This window comes from Octopus sinensis, linkage group LG1 (assembly GCF_006345805.1).
Source record: "Octopus sinensis linkage group LG1, ASM634580v1, whole genome shotgun sequence".
NCBI lineage: Eukaryota > Metazoa > Mollusca > Cephalopoda > Octopoda > Octopodidae > Octopus > Octopus sinensis.
Genome location: NC_042997.1, coordinates 80312015 through 80331063, shown reverse-complemented (window position 1 = coordinate 80331063; position 19049 = coordinate 80312015). Strand labels below are relative to the sequence as shown.

Below are 19049 nucleotides of genomic sequence, written 5' to 3'. Positions count from 1 at the left end.
TATAAGAAGAGTTTTCTATAACAGAAAACAAAAATACTTTGAAAGAATTGTCTGTTTTATTTGTTTATTTACAAAAGGAGAGCAAAGGAAGAATGAAAAAGAAGAGGGTATTAAATATTGACTGTGATGGTGTTTAGCAAATTTGGAGAAAATTTTAGACAATATTTTGGAAATTCTAACTCATGCCAAAATATTCATCTGAATATTTTGAAATAATTGTAAAAATGTATGCAGCTCATGTACTACAGCAGTACTATGCTGAGATAGAAATACTGAGATAGAAAGGCAGGGGCAAATTATGCCTACCTTATCTACATAAAAAAAATTGCATTTTATGCATAGTAATCAGAATAACCTTCATAATTTTATTGAATTAGGTCCATATTTTGCCATAAAAGGAAACTGTTCCAATCGATCTATTTTATTGAAGGTAGGCACTGCCTACCTTTCCTACCTAGGCGGCATGTCTCTGATTTTACATATTTATACACACACACACACATACACACACATACACACAAATATGCCCAAACATTTATATATATACTTGCATTAGGCTTAACTGTTGGAATTAGAATAAAAGTAGTTTTTATATATTTGTTCAACTGGCCAGAAGTACTACCCAAACTCCTTCAAATCAGATCCTGTCACTTTTAAGAAATATAGTACAGTACTACATGTACTAAAACAGATGATGTGGAATTAAAAACAAGTACCCTACCCACCCACTTTGTATGTGTGTTTTTTTGTTTGTGTTTTTTTATTTTTCCTGAGATATCTATGCTTTAGATTACAATTCAGCAAAAAGAAACATTGACAATTTGAAACTGCTTGTCAGCTGCCATCTTTTTTCTGTAACAAGTTGTAACTTTTACACTTGGAGTTTATTTTTTAAAAATTCTTTCTGATTTATGTTTTAAAGCATAGCTTAGGGTTAAATGTATTTAACTACCACACGTACTTGTACTCACACACACACACACACTACATACATTCACCTTGACACACAGACATATACACACACAAGAACACGTACCTGAAAGCACACATACATACATTTACTGAAAACCACTCATTTTCACAAATTTCTAACCCTTTTTAGCATGCAAATGTAAAATTATATATAATAATGCAAAGACACTATCTCTGTCTATCTATCTTGTTTTCTCTCAGAATGAACTACATCAGTGAGTTTTGTACTATGAATGTCGTGTCTATCTTGTATCCGAGAATTTAGTCTTCTTTGCTAAATGCTTCCTTTAAGGTGATAATGTTGATGACTATGTAGACCAGTTCTTGCATAGAAGAGTTGATGGCATTGACTGCCACAGTAATATTGGTAGAGGACAAGGTTGGTTTTGTCAGGCCTTTCTCTCCTTTCATTTAATTTTTTAATTTTTTTCTTCTGGTGACTTCTAAGTTTCTGTTTTCAGTGGTGATGAAAGACCACTACTTGGTATGGTCTCAGGCTTGTGTTCCAAACAATTTAGGCTCAAGTCCAGTGGCTTTCAGTAATATTTTGAGTTGGTCCTTGTTTCTTCGAAAAGTGCAACCCCATAGTCTTTTCCTTCAAGTGAGCTTGCTGATTAAGATTTCGTGTAGGAACCTTGACTATTCCATTCTTGCTACAAGTCCTGACCATCAAAGACAGTGTTTCATAGTCAGCAATTCGATGCTTTGACTGTTGGTTCTTTCTATTAGCTGAACCTATGTCCTTGTTTTACTTATCATTGATCTTGGTTTATGGTTTATTTATGCATGAATATTTGTAATTATTGTCAGTGTCTGCCATTGTTGTTGCTGTTCCTTTATCATTAGTTATGGTTGTAAAATTGAAATGTCCTGTGGTTCATACCAATTGAGACCAAGGAAAATGTTAAAAAAACACATTGGAAATACCAGCATGTCTGCTGTAGACAACCCCCCCCCCACACACACACACAAGTAAGTTAAGAATTACAATTATGTAGATAGATAAGAAAAGGATAGATGGAGGGAAGGATAGAGAGTTTAAAAGCTGGGTACAACTAGCAAACAGGTCATTAACCTTCAGTGGAAGTATATCAAAGATGTAACCAAAATGTTAATACTTTTATTATCAAAATGTAAACGTTAATGAAAGAAATTATATACACAAACATTTCTGTTCATTATATACTTTAATTATTCAGTATCAAGCTTAAATTAGCAAATGATCAATACTGATAATATAAATGAAAAGACACTGAATCAGATACTACTGGGAAATATGAGTTAGAATATTGTCAAATACATCACCAGCAGTTTAACCCTTTCATTACTGTATTTATTTTGAGATAATCAGTGTTTCTTTCAATTAATTTTAAATATAACAAAGAATTTTGTTATCATTAAGCTAGTGTTAAGAACATAAATTGGGACTAAGGTTTGGTGGAAGATTTTAATTCAAAGCTTACAAAAATCAGACATTTGTATTACAGAGCCAGAGCCAGTTTCAGCTGGGTTGGTATTGAAAGATTTAATGAAATAATTTAGGCCACATGAATTAATCGAAATGGCTGGTATGCATTGTAGAATGACCATCTTTGATAAAACAGAATTATTCCTTAATGAAAGTATTCACATTCTGGATTGTGTCTTAATATCCTTCTTTTAGTGGCAGTGGATAACAGTAAAATGACAGGACCCATGTTTACCATTTGTGTTGAAAATAAAAATATTTGGGGTTTTTTCAAGAAGGGTGTGTGTATGTGTACATAAAGATATAAACATACTTAAATGAAAAATAATTATTCTTCCTTTTCACCCCAAATCAGTCATGTTGTAAGGAAGAATATAATATTGGTTTCAAATTTTGACACAAGGTCAGCAATTTCAGCTGGTAGGTGGGGGACTAAGTCAATTAAATCAATCCCCAGTGTTCAACTGATACTTTTTTTATCAACTATGAAAAGATGAAGGGCAAAGTCAACTCCAGCGACATCTGAACCAAAAACATTAAGACAAACAAATTGCTGCTAAGCATTTTGCCTTGCTTGCTGACAATTCTGCCATCTTGTCACCTTTTCAAATTTTGGCACAAGGTCAGTAATTTGGGGGGAGGGGGTTAAGTTGGTTACATCAACAATTTCAGTAGGTGGGTGGGGGACTAAGTCGATTAAATCAACCCCCAGGGCTCAACTGGTACTTATTTTATCTACCACAAAAGGATGAAAGGCAAAGTTGGCCTTGGTGGAATTTGAACTTAGAACGTAAACATGGACGAAATGCTGCTAAGCATTTTGCCTGGCATTCTAACCATTCTGCCAGTTCACTGCTTTAGAGGAGGAATATAATATCACAAGAAAATTCATTGACGACATATACATTATGATATTAATGACACTGTGTATGTTTAGTTTTTGGGGGATTTTTTAAAAAGTTTTTTAGTTCTATTTTTTTTTTGTGGGGGGGGTGTCTTGTGAATCAAATTATTTCATTTGCTGAAAAGATTGAGATAAATCCAGTTTTATTTCTTTGCTTATATCATACAACCAGATGGTAAAACAGTTGCACAACTGTTTTTCTATTTGATGTATGTATATATGGACTGGCAGGTGGTTGTTCACTTGGGCAAATACACACAAATGAAATGATATTAAAAGCAAATTGACAAAATCTGAATGGGGGTTTTTTGTACTTTTTTTATATAAAAAAAATTCAGTTAAAATGTTGCTTTAAATTCTTGGCATCGCTAAAACAAGAACCCACCTTACATGATGTGTACATCTTTCACTTGACTTTCATTCAATATCTTCCAGCAAGTTGAAGAAATGTGACTTAAAATGTATGAACAATTCTCTAAGAATATTCTCAACTGCCCTAACAAATACCAGAAGTTGCTGGAATTTTCAACAGCATATTTAATATTGATGGATTAATCCAGTTTGAAAAAGCTTTCCTTTCTTTTTAGCATGCATTCTTTTTAAACATACTCTCTCTCTCTCCTGATATATATATACACACACACACACACACACATACATTTACATATGTATCAATTATTTTCGCATCCTAACCGATGTATCTATCTGTTTTTGCATTCCGAAGATATTCACTAAAACTAGTAAATAAAAACGATCGTAAATGCTACCTTCATCTTTGCTTCCTTCTTTGTTGTCTAATTAAATTAAAGACATACCAGCGAAAACGATGACCGTCCCCTTGTTATTACATCTGTTTTCTTCTGATATATATATATATATATATATATATATGTGTATGTAACCACATGTGAGTTGTTGGCAATTTTCTTCCTACGTCTTCTCTTCTATTGGACTTTTCTCTGCTTGTGAAGAAGAGCGTCTGCTCAAAATGTTAAACCATCTTTCTTTCCTTCCTTAAGCATCTGCTAATACTTTACACGTACCACGTCTTCGCATCGTTGTCTTTTTATATTTGTTTTTCTTTTTGGAATTTACTATATATATAATCATCGTCATTTAATGTTTGCTTTCCATGTTGGCATGGGGTGGACGGTTTGACTGTGACTAGCAAGCAAGCCAGGAGGCTGCACCAGGCTCCAATCTGATTTGGCAAGGTTTCTACAGTTGGATGCCCTATATATATATATGTGTGTGTGTGTGCGCGCGTGTGTGAACTTTTGTTTGAAAGAGTTACTCTGCTATCTAATTCGGCAAAGAAAAGTTTGCTATTGATTACATTAAATTTTGTTGATTCTTTGAGTAGATTTGTTGTTAGTAAGGTAGGGATAAGAATGCAGTTATAGAGATACCATCCTGACTGGATTGAATTTAACCCTTTAGTATTCAGATCATTCTGTCAAATATGTTTATTTATTTACTTTGTTTTGAATTAGTAATGCATTATCTCATAGCTTCAAAATTTTGATGATATGATTGCTTATTTTAGAATGGCTTTGTAAGGAAGGTGTAAGAAGTTGGATATGGCCAGTTTAAATGCTAAAGGATTAAAGTCCTGCTGGGGTTGATTTTGCTTTATACTTTACCACAAGTTAATAAAAATATACCTCAAAAGTATACTGGTATCCATTCTAATTAGTTTTATACTTTGTTTATTAGTGTATTGAGTTTGTAACCTGATGCTAATTAAAATTACTTTCATTGATATATTGATTGATCTTGAGAAATATATGAAATTTTACTGATCCTGGTGCTTTATCCTCCTCTCTCACTTTGTACCCTCACCTCTTTCATGATTTACATCTCTTCATCACTAATAATACCTCCTCCTCCCCATCTCATCTCTTTACTACTATGGTAGCCTGCATCATCCACTTCACTCTGACTCCATCTTGCTCTTCTTTTGGACCACATATATATGATGGAGGCAGTATTAGACGACCATCACCACAACCAGCCCCACCAAATTCTAGTTTCACCTTACTGTACTACCAACCAAAAAAACTCACTTGTGGGTCATCTCAGTTACTACTCATACCTCCATCCAGATGCAAAAATCATGCTAAATAGTGGTGGTGACAATAGTGTTTCTGCTGCCATGAGACAGAAGTAAAGAAAAAAAACTCAAATAGACAGCTTAATAATTAGATAATTAGATTTGGGAATAGTAAAGCTTTGTCTCTCAGCCAGCTAGCTTATCTGATAGTACATGTCTAAGAATTTGGTTACATGTGGTAAAATTTTGTAACTGTCTGAAAAATATTTTGAAGCTTGAAATGAAACACAACCTTTGAAATGCAGCTTTTGCTATGTGTAGGCTGTAAGATTTCTTCAATAAAATTTAAGATTAATCTCTCTATTGTAGTTTTTACAGTCCTGGGGCAACTCTTATTTGTCAGTTCCATGATGAAAAGTGTATTCCAGTTATAACCAGCTCCTCTTTTTGTAGGTCTAAGATATCCGTTTGTCGGTTTTTCTTTTTAAGATGATAGGACACAATTTGAAAGAATTTTGGCTGCAAGTCACATGACTGTGTTGGCTTTTGTAGTTGTTTTCTAATTAATATTTAAAAAGGAATTGTTTAATGTCAAAAGGGTTGTTTGATATTTCTGTAGCCATTATATTTGAATGCAAATACTTTTTTTCATTTATTCCTTACCATATCCACCATCATGAAGATATTTATTTTATGAAAGTTCTTCTTGCTAAAGTTAATCCATTGAATCATTACTAGAAAATAGATGACTTAAGTTGATAATTTTATATTAGGTTAACCATTTAGCATTTAGATTTCTCAGTCAAATGTAATCCTTATTTATTCATATTGTTTTGAATTAATTATGCACTACCTTGTAACATTAAGATTTCAATGACATGATTGTCTATTATTAGAATAATATTGTGGAGTAAGAGGCCAGATCTGGCCACTTTGAAAATAAAACAGGTAGATTATTTTGGCCAGATGTGGCTGGTTTAAATGCTGAAGAGTTAAAGCAAAACAAAGAATAGTAATTTTCTATTCACCAAACAGTTTTAAACTTTAAAGGTATCATTTATTGAATGCAAACCTCAGGTGAAGACAAATTAGAATTAACAGTTACTTTTGAATAAAGAGTATAGATTCAAATTGGGCCACATGACTAGATAATATAAGAGCCAAAAAACAAGTATCTTAATAAAGCATTCATCTTGATTTACCCTGTGACATACATTCTAAAATGTATGGAAAATATTCAGTTGACCAACTTCACTTGGACAAATTCAAGTTGACTCCACAAAACACTCAAAATTGATTTCCTGGCTATTATTGGTAATTTCAATAAATAGATATATGTCTGCACTATATTACTCAGTCCCACAGATTCTGAAATGAGTATTTGCTTTGGAAAGCAAATAGAAAGTAGTTGCTGATTTAGTAAGAATGATTTCTGTATTACCTGTCTTGGGGACTACAACATTCTGCTTTCTTACAAAGCCAAAAGTTTTGCAGTTGTTTATTTTAATCACCATATCACTTGATTAAGTGCATGCATGCGTGCACACAAAGGTGCATGCATGTGGTTTCTGAATCAGTCTCACCAGTGCCTTCTACACTAGCTTCTGGTTGATCAAAGGCTTGTGAATGGATTTGCTAGAGAAAATGTGTATTTGTACATATGTATGTATGTTTCTTTGTTAGCATTTGTGCTTCACTGCACATCACTCAGCTATGGGTTGTGATGCTGCTGTCATTTTGCCTGGCAACAGGTCTATTGTTTTTGTGCCTTTGCATATGCATAAAATATGAAATGTCTCACTTGGAAACAGGTAAGGATTAGCCACCGAAAGGATGTCTGGCTCTAAAACAGTGTCTCAGTAATTTATGTCACTCATGTTAGTATTGGAAGTGTCTACTATAGCCATGGGTCACCTAAAACCTTGTAAATGGATTTAGTAGATGGATACTGAAAGAAGCATGTCATGTGTGTTCCCCACTACTGCTTGACAACCAGTGTTGGTTTGTTTATGTTCCCATAACTTAGCTGTTCAGCAAAAGACTACTAGAATAAGTACTGGAGTTTAAAATATATCAGCTAAGTCCTTCAAGGTAGTGCCCCAACATGACAACTGTTCAGTAACTGAAGCAAGTAAAAGATATTTATATCTCTCTCTCTATTTCTCTCTCACTTTCACTCACTCACACATGCACGCACACACTGGCTCAAGAATCATTCCTCATTTTAAGATAAATTCTTGTTAATGTTCTCATCTCTAGAAATTTACTTTTGTCATTCACTTTTATTCTTATTTTTTGTAAATGATAAAGCAAGTTGTTTCATATTTTCATATGAAAATATATATTAGAGTATATTAAATTTAACTCAGAGTTGTTGTTGCTTAATCTCAGATAAACTTTGAATAAGCCAATATTAATGGCATGCTTCCCATCACAGGATTTAGAATTAGTGAGGTTATTAATGCTGCAGCTATTTTTGCATTCTTTACTTCTTGACACTGAGTGAGAGAAATGGTGTTTTTAGGATGCTGTTGTAGTAGTGTCCCGGATAGATGTATGTGTGTTTAAAGATGATTTAAGGGTAGCAACAGTACAAGTTGAAGTTTGCAGTGACAGTCTGTCTCTTGCATGTCCAGCTGGTATTTAATTTTGTTCAGTATAATTTGCTTTAACTATGATGGCCATGGTTATACTGGAGCTATATTTTGTATGATTTGTGATACATAGTGTACTGTTTTGCTTATTTCGTAGTATGTTACGATTTGTTGTGGAGAAATTGAGGATCTAGGATTGAATAGTTTGTACACTCCTATTGTTTTTTCTGTTAACCAAAATGTGATATCTATGAGTGCCCTAAGTATATTTGTATGTCATTTAGTTACACCTCCCACATTCTTCCTCTAGTACAGTAATGAGGTACTTGGTGTTTTCTCTAAAAAGGCTCACTCCTGTACAGATATCACACTCACATTCTTCAATCCTCTTTTACACACAGTTGCAAGTAAAACACATGCAAAACTGTACTATCTCCATGTCTTCTATTAGTGTCATGATTGTTGTGCAGGAGTTCTATGTAATTCTCAGTATTTTGTTGTTTGTGATGAAGTGTGCTAACCATTATTTTGATCACTGTGAGATGAATAAGAAACTAAAAGAGAAAGCTATTTGTGTTTATTGTACCAACTGATAGAGGAGCCACCAGAGATGTTCCTCGTGGTGTTAGACTTATGGGTTTCCACTGAGAAACTTCTTACACCTGTCCTTCCTCAGAAACAGTGGCAGTACATGAAAGAAAATGGAATAAGGATCAATGCATGAAATGACTTGATCAGAAGCTTTGCCTAATGACTTCCAACAGAAAGATCTATACTGCTAAAGTTACCCATGGGCTGAACGATTGTGTTAAACTAGACACTAATAAGCCTACCACCTGAAAAATATTTAGTAAAGGTTGGCATGATATGGCATCAGAAATTACCTTATTGGACTTGTAATCCCTAACAATAATAATGTTCTGTTATAGGAAACATCCATCAATGGAATTAAGCAACAGGAGAGAAATTTTAGAATATATGAAAATATGAAGTTATCCATCAAGGAAATAAAAGCCAATGTTTTATTTACAATGAAGATATTATGTACTGAATCCTCCTATGTTTTGATGTGTATAATTCAATTTTAGGTTTATGATTCAGTTCAAATGCATATTAATAAAGCACTAACTTTTGATGTATAAACATATATATATATTTGGTATATAGTCATAATTTATACATATCACTACAGTGCTCATTCACACTAACAGCTCACAGTTATTGATATAGCTTTTCTAAATGAAATTTAAATGCCTATCCAACATATTTTTATTTTCTATTGCAATGGCTATTATACTATACCCATCATTTTCATTTTGAGGAATGAATACTTTTCTTTCTATAATGAAACTGAACCTGATCTGGGGGTGATATGCTCACTCCATCATTGACTGATTAGAGTGGCACTTTGCCGAAGTGATGTCAAACTGGAGAGAGAACAGATTTTATATTAATCATGCTAAGCAGAGACTGATGGCAATTCTTTTAATTAATACACGTCTATGAATAGATCAAGTGACTGCAATTGTTAGGTTTATAGCACAACTTTGATTCTGAATGTTTTTTGGGGGTTTTTTTTACTGCTATTCTTGTTCAGTATTTCTGTATGGATTACACAATTTTCTATTTCTTTGAACAATTATATTTTCATTGTGAAAATAATTTTTTAAAATCTTTTTGTTCGATATACTTTGTGTCAGCAGAAAAAAAAACCCAGTTATTTTAGATCCAATGCCAGCCTATTTTAGATTGTTTTGCCTATGTAACAAAAAAAAAGTAAGTTCTGTAACTTGTTAAAACAAGGGTAAAATATCTCCCAGGAAACCTGAAATAGTCATGCTTTCAGTGCAAAAAGGTTTAGTAATTTCAGATGTAAACAATGTCCCAATTGGCTATCAAAGCAATTTGTCACTCTGTTATTTTCTCAGTAAAAGTGATTTTTATGGGACACATAAGGTTGATTTGAAAAATATGCTTTTTTCATTGTTGTTTTTTTCTTATGTTGATATTTAATGTTGACATTATATGAATAATTTGTTTTAATTCTGACTGGCTGGTGAAATATTATACCCATTGTCAGCATTTTTTAATTTCTTTTTTGATTTTTGCCTACATGAAGTGAATTTTTGCATTTTTAAACATGATTAAATGTCTCCCAGAAGATATAAAATAGTCATATTTTCAATGTGAAAAAGTTCAGTAATCTATGATGTGATTAATATATACAAATAGACACACACACACACACACACACATATATATATATATATATATCATCATCATCGTTTAACATCCGTTTTCCATCCTGGCATGGGTTGGTCGGTTTGACTGGGGTCTGGAGAATCAGTGGCTGCACCAGGCTCCAACCTAATCTGGCAATGTTTCTACAGCTGGATACCCTTCCTAACGCCAACCACTTGGTGCTTTTTACTTGCTACAGGCACAGGAGCCAGTCAAGGGGTACTGGCATCGGGCATGATCGGTTGGTGCTTTTTATGTGCCATCGGCACAGGAGCCAGTCTAGCAGACCTGGCATCAACCACGTTTGGATGGTGCTTTTACACACATACATACACATACATACATACATACATACTTACATATATATATATATATATATATATATCTGTCTGTATGTGTGCATCACTAGAACTCAAGAGCTACCCAAATTTTACACATGCCATACTTAGGGTCCATGCAGTGTCATAGGACAGAAAAAATTTTCAACTTTTTGCTTAATGTGAGCCTGGAGCAATTTCTTACGTCTTAAAATATTTTAGTATCATGTTTCGAAAGTGAAGCAATAACATCTCTATTAATACTTTCACTATTACATGGTTTCAGTTTCAATTCCTTTCATAATGTATCTATATATATTTGTTTCATTTTTATTACCTTCAATATATATGTATATACCTGATTGTATATGTATGTCTATATTTCTATATTTGTATATATTTATATCTGTGTGTGTGTGTATATATGAATATATGTATATATATATGAATGAATATATATATATACAAGATACCAATATGTAATATGTGAGAGTCTATAATTAGTATAAGTTATTTATCATGATGAGCATATAAGGGTTTTTTTTTTATGGTTGGTTTGTTGGGGGTTGTTGTATTTCTGCTGCACAAGCATGGGCTCGGGTGGTGCTGCACCCGGGTTTGTGCGCCTACGCATGCATGCGCAAGTGCGTCCACGCATGTGCATCAACGTGTACACTCACACGCGCTGCGCTTGTGGACATTCGCGTGTTCTGGTATGCATCTCGGTGATCGTGCGTGCGGAAGGGACGTGTACGTGTGGGCCCGGCCATGAATTTGCGTGTCCGTGCGGGGCGTGCATGCTCATGTATGTGCATATGCTTGCATTTCAGCGTATCCACTTATATTTACTATATTAGGTTTATCTTTGTACTCTTCTTAATTTGTATTCCATTTTATTTATCTATTTATCTATACATGGATATATATATATATATATATATATATATTTATTTATTTAATTATTTTTGTTTATTTGGCACTTACTAACTTATAATTAATTTAATTTAATTTATAATTAATGAACTTATATCTAAGTTAATAGTAACTTCTGTTTACTTTTTGTGTATATATATATACGTCTTTGGATGGGCAGACATATATTTTTAATTTATGATTTAGTGGATGTGGGTTGAGGTTTCGAGGTGTGTGAAAATGTGTATGTACGTATGTATGTTTTTGTACGTATAGGTATGTTCGTGGGTGGATGTACGGATGTATGTTTTTCTTATACATATGAGTACGCAGGTGCGTATTTGGATATGTATATATGTATATGCAAATATTTATTCATGGGTGGATATAAGTATAGGTTTTATTTGTACGTATGAGTGCGCAGACATATATTTAAATATGTATATATGTGTGTGCGAATGTTCCCTGATACAGTATATGAGATTGTATTAATATCTATGAGTATATACGGATGTGCGTATGAGTGTGTGTTAGTGTATAGACACTGCGGCCTGTACTGATTTGTCTAAGTCATGCGATGACAGACATGCACTCTGCAATCTAGTGAATGTGTAACGATGTGTCGGGGTTTAGTCATGTATGTGTGGGTCTTTATGTGGACGAGTGGGTTTAGGGTTGGATGTAGATGTGTATGTTTTTCTTGTGCGGTGTGGGGGCGGCTCTCAACAGACCAACCATGAGGAAGACAATGATAATTTAAATTCAAATCCAATAGTGTATTTATGTCATAAGGAAAATTACTAAATGGAACCCGGACATAAATGTGTGCCACTTTGGATCCTAACGTAAGCGATATTAACAATATTATGAATGATAATGATGGTAGCATTAATGGTATTGACAACTATAATGATGCTAACTTTAATGACACTTTGGAAATTAGTAGGAAGTAATATAATGTACTATTGACTATGTATATTTGCATCTAGGTACTAATATGTGTATGTTTATTATCACAATATTAAGTTGAGAAACTGAAACATTGGATGTGGAACATATATGTTTACTAATTTATATTATTTATTTACATTATTATGTATATGTATATTTTTATATGTATAGGAGTGTGAGTATATGCACTCATTTGTATATGTATATCTCCAAAGAGGCCTTATGATACTTTTGTAAATGTCTCATTTATATCCATATATTGACCTACCATAAAACGCTAATATTGGTAAAATGAGACATACTTATCTACATGGCCGAAACAGCTGTAAGATGTAATCTATACTTATATTTATATTTACTTATATTTATATTCTCTTTTTTATATATATTCTACTTATACAATATTACTCTTTTATGTACACTTTTTTATGTACATTCCTTTGTGTACACTGATTTGTTCTGCTTTTTTATGTTTAACCCTACAGTCTCTTATGTGGTGGTTTAATAAAGTATGTGATTGAGTATTATCTGATAATTGATATTTGATTTAGATGTATTTCTCCATTTTCTTATCTTGTATTAGTAATTTGTGGTAAATCATTTTACCTTTGCCCATATAATACAGTAAATGAATTGATTGCATCGCAATCCTTAACATTTATGTATTAACTTTGTTGGGTACTTCACTAGCAGTATATTGGATATATGTTATCCCATGGAGGGTTGCATTTACAACCCCTATCTCAATTTGTATATGTGTATATATATATATATATATATATATATATATATATATATATATGAATATATATAGGTATATATATATATATAAAGGTAAGTTATATATACATATATATATGTATATTCGTATATATATATATATATATATATATATATATTCATATATAATAATAATAATATTAGGGAGTATAACTCCAAACTTACAGGGAAAAATTCAATTTAGTATTAAATCAAATTTCACAATATAAAAATATAATATGTAAATTAGAGAAAAAAACCACTATTATGCAATTCAAAAATGATAGACATAAACCAAATCATAAATAAAATATAAAATATTTTTATAAAACATATAACTAGATCACAAAAAGTATAAAAATGAATAATCAATATATAATAAGTTTAAAAAAACTACGTACATTTCATGACAATAATTAAATTCGAATTACAATTAAATTTAAATTTAATCAAAAATCAATTCAATTTAAAATTATAGTCACTCTTCAGGTTAACAATAATAGTTACATAGATAAGCAAATAGAGTTAAACAATATTTATTTAAAAAAATTAAATAATGATTTTTCTTATAGAAAAACCTCCATTAACTAAATTTGAAACTTAAAACATTAGGATCAGTTTCCTACAATACATTTATTATGTTAAATATTTAAGGTAAAAAAATAGAGTAAATAGATAGAAAAATGTATTTATCTGTAAAGATATAATTTAGCTTATTAAAAAACATTAATAAACTATAGAATATCTTTAACTTAGTTATACTCTAATATTTAATTACCAAACTATTTTACAAAACAATTATTCTTAATATTTTTAGATTTTAGTTCGCCTATAATAATTATAAAATAATAAATACATAAAAGTAAGTATCTAAATTATAATCAACAAATATAGTAATTAAAAATCTATATTTTTTCTATCAATAAACATATAAACAATAAATAAATTAGTCCATTATTACTTACATAAATATTATAGATATCTTTCAAAAATATTTATGAAATAAAAAATAAGAATTGAAAAATTCCAAAGTAAAAACATATAACTTATCTTTATAAAATTTTTATTATTACTATTATTATTAAATGTAATAGTACTGGAAATATAATAAGAAACTTTTAGTTAAATTAAAACATTTTTACGATCTAGATCCCAAAGTGACTAACTAATATTTTAAAATTTATGTTCAGATATAATAATTATAAAATAATAATAATAATTAAATAAATGTACATATCTAAATTAACATTAACTCTTAAATAAAAGAGTCTACTTATCTCTCTAAAAGGCGTATTATTAACTAAAATATTTCAAAACGAAAAACATCTTATTTAGCATTTATAAATTACTCGTGAATTACATTACTTAAAGAAATAAAACAAACAGATGGAAATATACATTTTATCAATGAAAACTACAAATATATTTTAGCTTTAACAGAAAAAGAGAATAAAATCACTATACACTAGAATATCATTCACTAGAAAACAAAAATTTAGAATTAACTATTATAAAATATACTCAAATCACCATATAGTAAAATTAATTTATACAACTACAATTTACTGTATATTCTCTAATACTCTTATACAAATTTATTTGTTTCATATGTATAAATATGGTTACGCTGGAGCCCAACCTTTATTCAAACAAATCAACTTTTAGACCCATTCTATATAAACTCAGTACTAATTCAATCAGTATCAATATTATAACCACTAATTCAATAAACTTAAGTTAATTTAAAAACTATAATGTAATTAATATTCATTAATAGATTGTATTAATTAATTAAATAAACATCTAAATAAATCTAATTCGAAATATATAATACAAAGTCATGTTGACTAATATATAAAAAAAAAATTACTGCAAACCATAAACTAGACTGTCATTTATAACAAATATATATTATATATCAAATTAATATTCAAAACAAATACTAACTAATAAATTAAACTTATTATATAAGTAAAGTAATTTATATTTAGATCAAATACTTCGCTCATTAATTGAATAAATAAAGTACATATTATTATTATAAATAAATAGTACATAAAGATAAAAAATTTTCTACATATGCAAAATTATTTAACGTTACTATATATTGTGCATATAATGTTACTATAGATTGTGCATATCACTATATCAAGTTACATTAGATGTACTAAGAGTGTGTTTCTGTAAGTGCGGTGCATATAGCTTGGGTACATGTCTTGGAATATTTACACTTACATCACCAAAATTAATTTTCAGAATTTACCTTATAAAAATGATGTTTGAAAATATCGCACTTCTTTTGCTGTTCAGTGTATGTAAGGGAAGGTTGACATAGTGATTAACTTAAGATTAACTTCAATTTTGTGGGGGCAGTGCATTGCTTTGTAAAACTTACCAATGTAATCTTGACCCTGAGAACCTTCCACTTATAATAACTACAATATGGGAGTCATACTGTTTCATTTACTGTATTCTTATGGAAATGAAACTTTTTATGATCCCTGTTAATGTGGGTGATTGTTACTCTGTGCTTGGGAGAGTTGATTCTTCAGAATTGGAAACCTTTCTTATTTTAGAATCCCTCAAAGCTGATGTATTTGTAACAAACCTAATTATCAATCTTTTTGTTTTTGATAAATTGGAAGTTAAATTGACACCTTGATATGATAGTAAGATAGTCTATTGATTGACTAAGGTAGGTTTGGATGACATAAAATTATACTACTGTATTATTGATTATCTACTACCACTAGTGTGGTGTGTAAGTTACAGTAGTTCTGCATCACTGAAGCCAATGATTATTTCCAACTTATCAGTACCTTTTTAAATTCATCTTACTGTTTTTATTCTAATTAAATTATTTGCATTTCATTTCAGTTTTGATACCACATCCAGTAGGTCCTGGGGAGTATGGAAAACCAGTCATTGTACCAGCATACAGGCAGCAAGAGTCTAAAGAAAAATTTAAAATTAATCAATTCAATTTAGTGGCTAGTGACATGATATCATTAAATAGATCCCTTCCTGACTACCGCATGGACGGGTAAGTAATTTTCCTGTTCAGACTTATTTAATGCAGCTGTCTAATGCTAGGGGAATGTGTGATTGATCAATTCCAAACATTTTCTTAAAAAGATCTGAGCACCTGAAATGATTTTTTTGTTCTGAAGTTAATGGGGAGCATTCTTTTAAGTTAATTAAGAGTGTTGTTCGTAGAGTTATTGTTTAACATCAGATCCGCATTTACCAAACAAATTTCTGATTAAAAGAAATATTTATGGAAGTTCAAAACATTCCCTCTAAATTAAGGAACCATGTGCAAATCATAGAGCAGCAGTTGGATTAATCTGAGCCCTTGAATGCTTTTTGTTACCATTTTTCTTTTGAAATATGCTGCCTTTGCTTCTGTTAATTATGAAAATAATGAAGAATTTAGTTAAATAGGTTTGTCCTTATTAAGCTAATGTTTGAAACAAATGTATTATAGAACCAGTGGCAGTTTCAAGTGAGTTGGCCGAATGATTTTTCAGTAGTTACTTTGGTTTGTGGGTTTCCATGTAAAATAAAGTCACAGTATCTATTCAAAATTAGGAATTTTAAATTCCATTCTGCTGGTTTGACTGATTTCCATGAAGTGCAAAATTGAGGTTAGATGACAGAAACATTTCACATTGGTAAGCATTTAATCTCAGATGATGTGTTATTTTGTTAATGGTACAAGAAAGAAACTGACAGCATTATCATTGATAGTGAAGAAAATACTGTGTCACAAATATACATGGGTGTTGACTACTGCTCATCCATATATGTCTTCTCTATTATTTATTTCTTATTGCCCACTGGGGGCTAAACATAGAGGAGACAAACAAGGACAGACAAAGGGATCAAGTTGATTACATCAACCCTAGTGTGTAACTGGTACTTATACATAACCTTGGTTCTTAGAGAGTGCTATGTAGCTGTCTTTTTACTTTTACTTGTTTCAGTCATTAAGCTGCAACAATGCTGGGGCACCACCTTGAACAGTTTAGTCACACATATCAGCCCCAGTACTTATTCTTTCAATCCTTTTTGCCAAAGTACAAAGTTACGGGGACATAAACAGCCCACCTCTGGTTGTCAAGCATTGGTGAGAGACAGACAATGACACACACACACGTCTATATACAATGGGCTTCTCTCTATTTTCGTCTACAAATCCATTCACAGGGCTATATATAGTAGAAAACACTTGCCCAAGGTACCATGCTGTGATACTGAACTTTGAATCATGTGGTTGGGAAAGAAACTTCTTACCACACAGCCATGCCTGTGCCTAGAGAAATCTACATTTATGACACAAAAGGTATGACATGTGCCAACATTTGATTTCATTCAATACACCAATATATCTTAAATCCATATATATATATATGAGTACATAGCCTGTTTCCTTTTCTAATTTATAATGGTACAGGGTGGGGCAGAGAGGATGGACATTCTTGAAAAATTTACAAAATCATTAATTTTAGCTGCAAACAAATTTTATTGACATCAATGTGTTTGTATTGAATTAGCATTTGTCAAAATTAAGCATGAAAAATAACATCCATCATGTGGTGTCTGTTTTCATCGATGCATTTCTAAAGGTATTCTTGGAAGTTAGCCTCCACTCTCTCCAGCATTACTCTGTCAATTTGGGCAATTTCCATGTGAATAGCTTCCTTCAAATTATCCAATGTACAAGGCTTGTGTGCATACACAAGTGCCTTGAGGTTTCCCCACAAGAAATGATTGCACATAGACAAATCAGAGGACTAAGGGAGCCAAGTCATGTCAGCAAGCCTGGAAATGTGGTGGTCACGAAAGAGAGGGCTAAGAATGCTGAAAACACACACATCAAATAGGCATGTTTTCATTGTAATTCAGGCACAAAGAAATTGTTTATCATCTAGATGTAATGCTCAGAGGTCACAGGAACAGCATTTCCATTATTCTCTTCAAAAATATAAGGACCAATGATGATAGCTTTTTCAACAACACACCAGACCATCACTTTTGGACTGTGCTGTGGTCTTTCATGCAGTTCTCTTGGATTTTCAAGAGCCTAATAAAGACAATTCTATTGATTCACATGCCACTGAGATGAAAATGAGCTTCATCACTCATTAACAAGATGAAGTTGTCCTTTGCCTCAAAAATTGCTTCCGTCTGACATACAAAATTAAGCTGTTGTGCATAGTCCCATGGTTTCAATTGTTGCCCAATGACCAATTTGTATGGGTGGAAATGCAGATCTTCATGTAAAATATGCCTTATCGATCGATTACCAATGCAATGTTTAGTGGAATGCCCCCAAGCAGAGTAATTCAGGCTCCATATCAAAACTTGTCCCATGCGTTCTACATTTCCAGGGTCCATACTGTTTGCGACACCTCCACCAGTTTCCTATTCATTGGTGTACCTTGTGTACAAAGTGCATTCACCCATCGTAAGATTGTGTTACAGGTGGGAACATCCTGATTTCGGTGAATGCTGAAGTAGTGCTGAAACTCATGCTGAACTTCTGTGACAGACTTGTTATTCTCCATGTAACTGTCATAGGCAAACACACAATGCTCTATCATCCACAATGCCATGGCTTCACTTCAAGGGAAAAAAAATAGTAAAACACCACAGACCGAATGGTAACTGTTGTATTATCTCCCTCCCCTTGGAGCTAATTAATATTCATTTCAAAAACGTCCATCCTCTCTGCCCCTACCCTGTATGATTTGAGGGAAATCTAGTAGCTGCTATATTTAACAGGTTGCATGCCTGCATAAAAGCCTTGTCTCATTGACCCAAAGGAAACCGTGATCTTATCATGTCCCAGAGTAGTTGTAATCAAAAAGCTATG

General features: G+C 31.9%; 1 protein-coding gene across 18 annotated transcripts in view; it reads left to right on the top strand.

Moving 5' to 3' along the window:
• Window positions 1-19049, top strand: part of LOC115209152 (polypeptide N-acetylgalactosaminyltransferase 1) — a 612460-nt gene that overhangs the window by 462027 nt on the left and 131384 nt on the right. For all 18 annotated transcript variants that reach the window (XM_036502255.1, XM_036502216.1, XM_029777469.2 and 15 more), the window contains one exon: window positions 16049-16214. In XM_036502255.1, the coding sequence (XP_036358148.1) occupies window positions 16049-16214 (166 nt within the window). The remainder of the gene's footprint in view (window positions 1-16048; window positions 16215-19049) is intronic.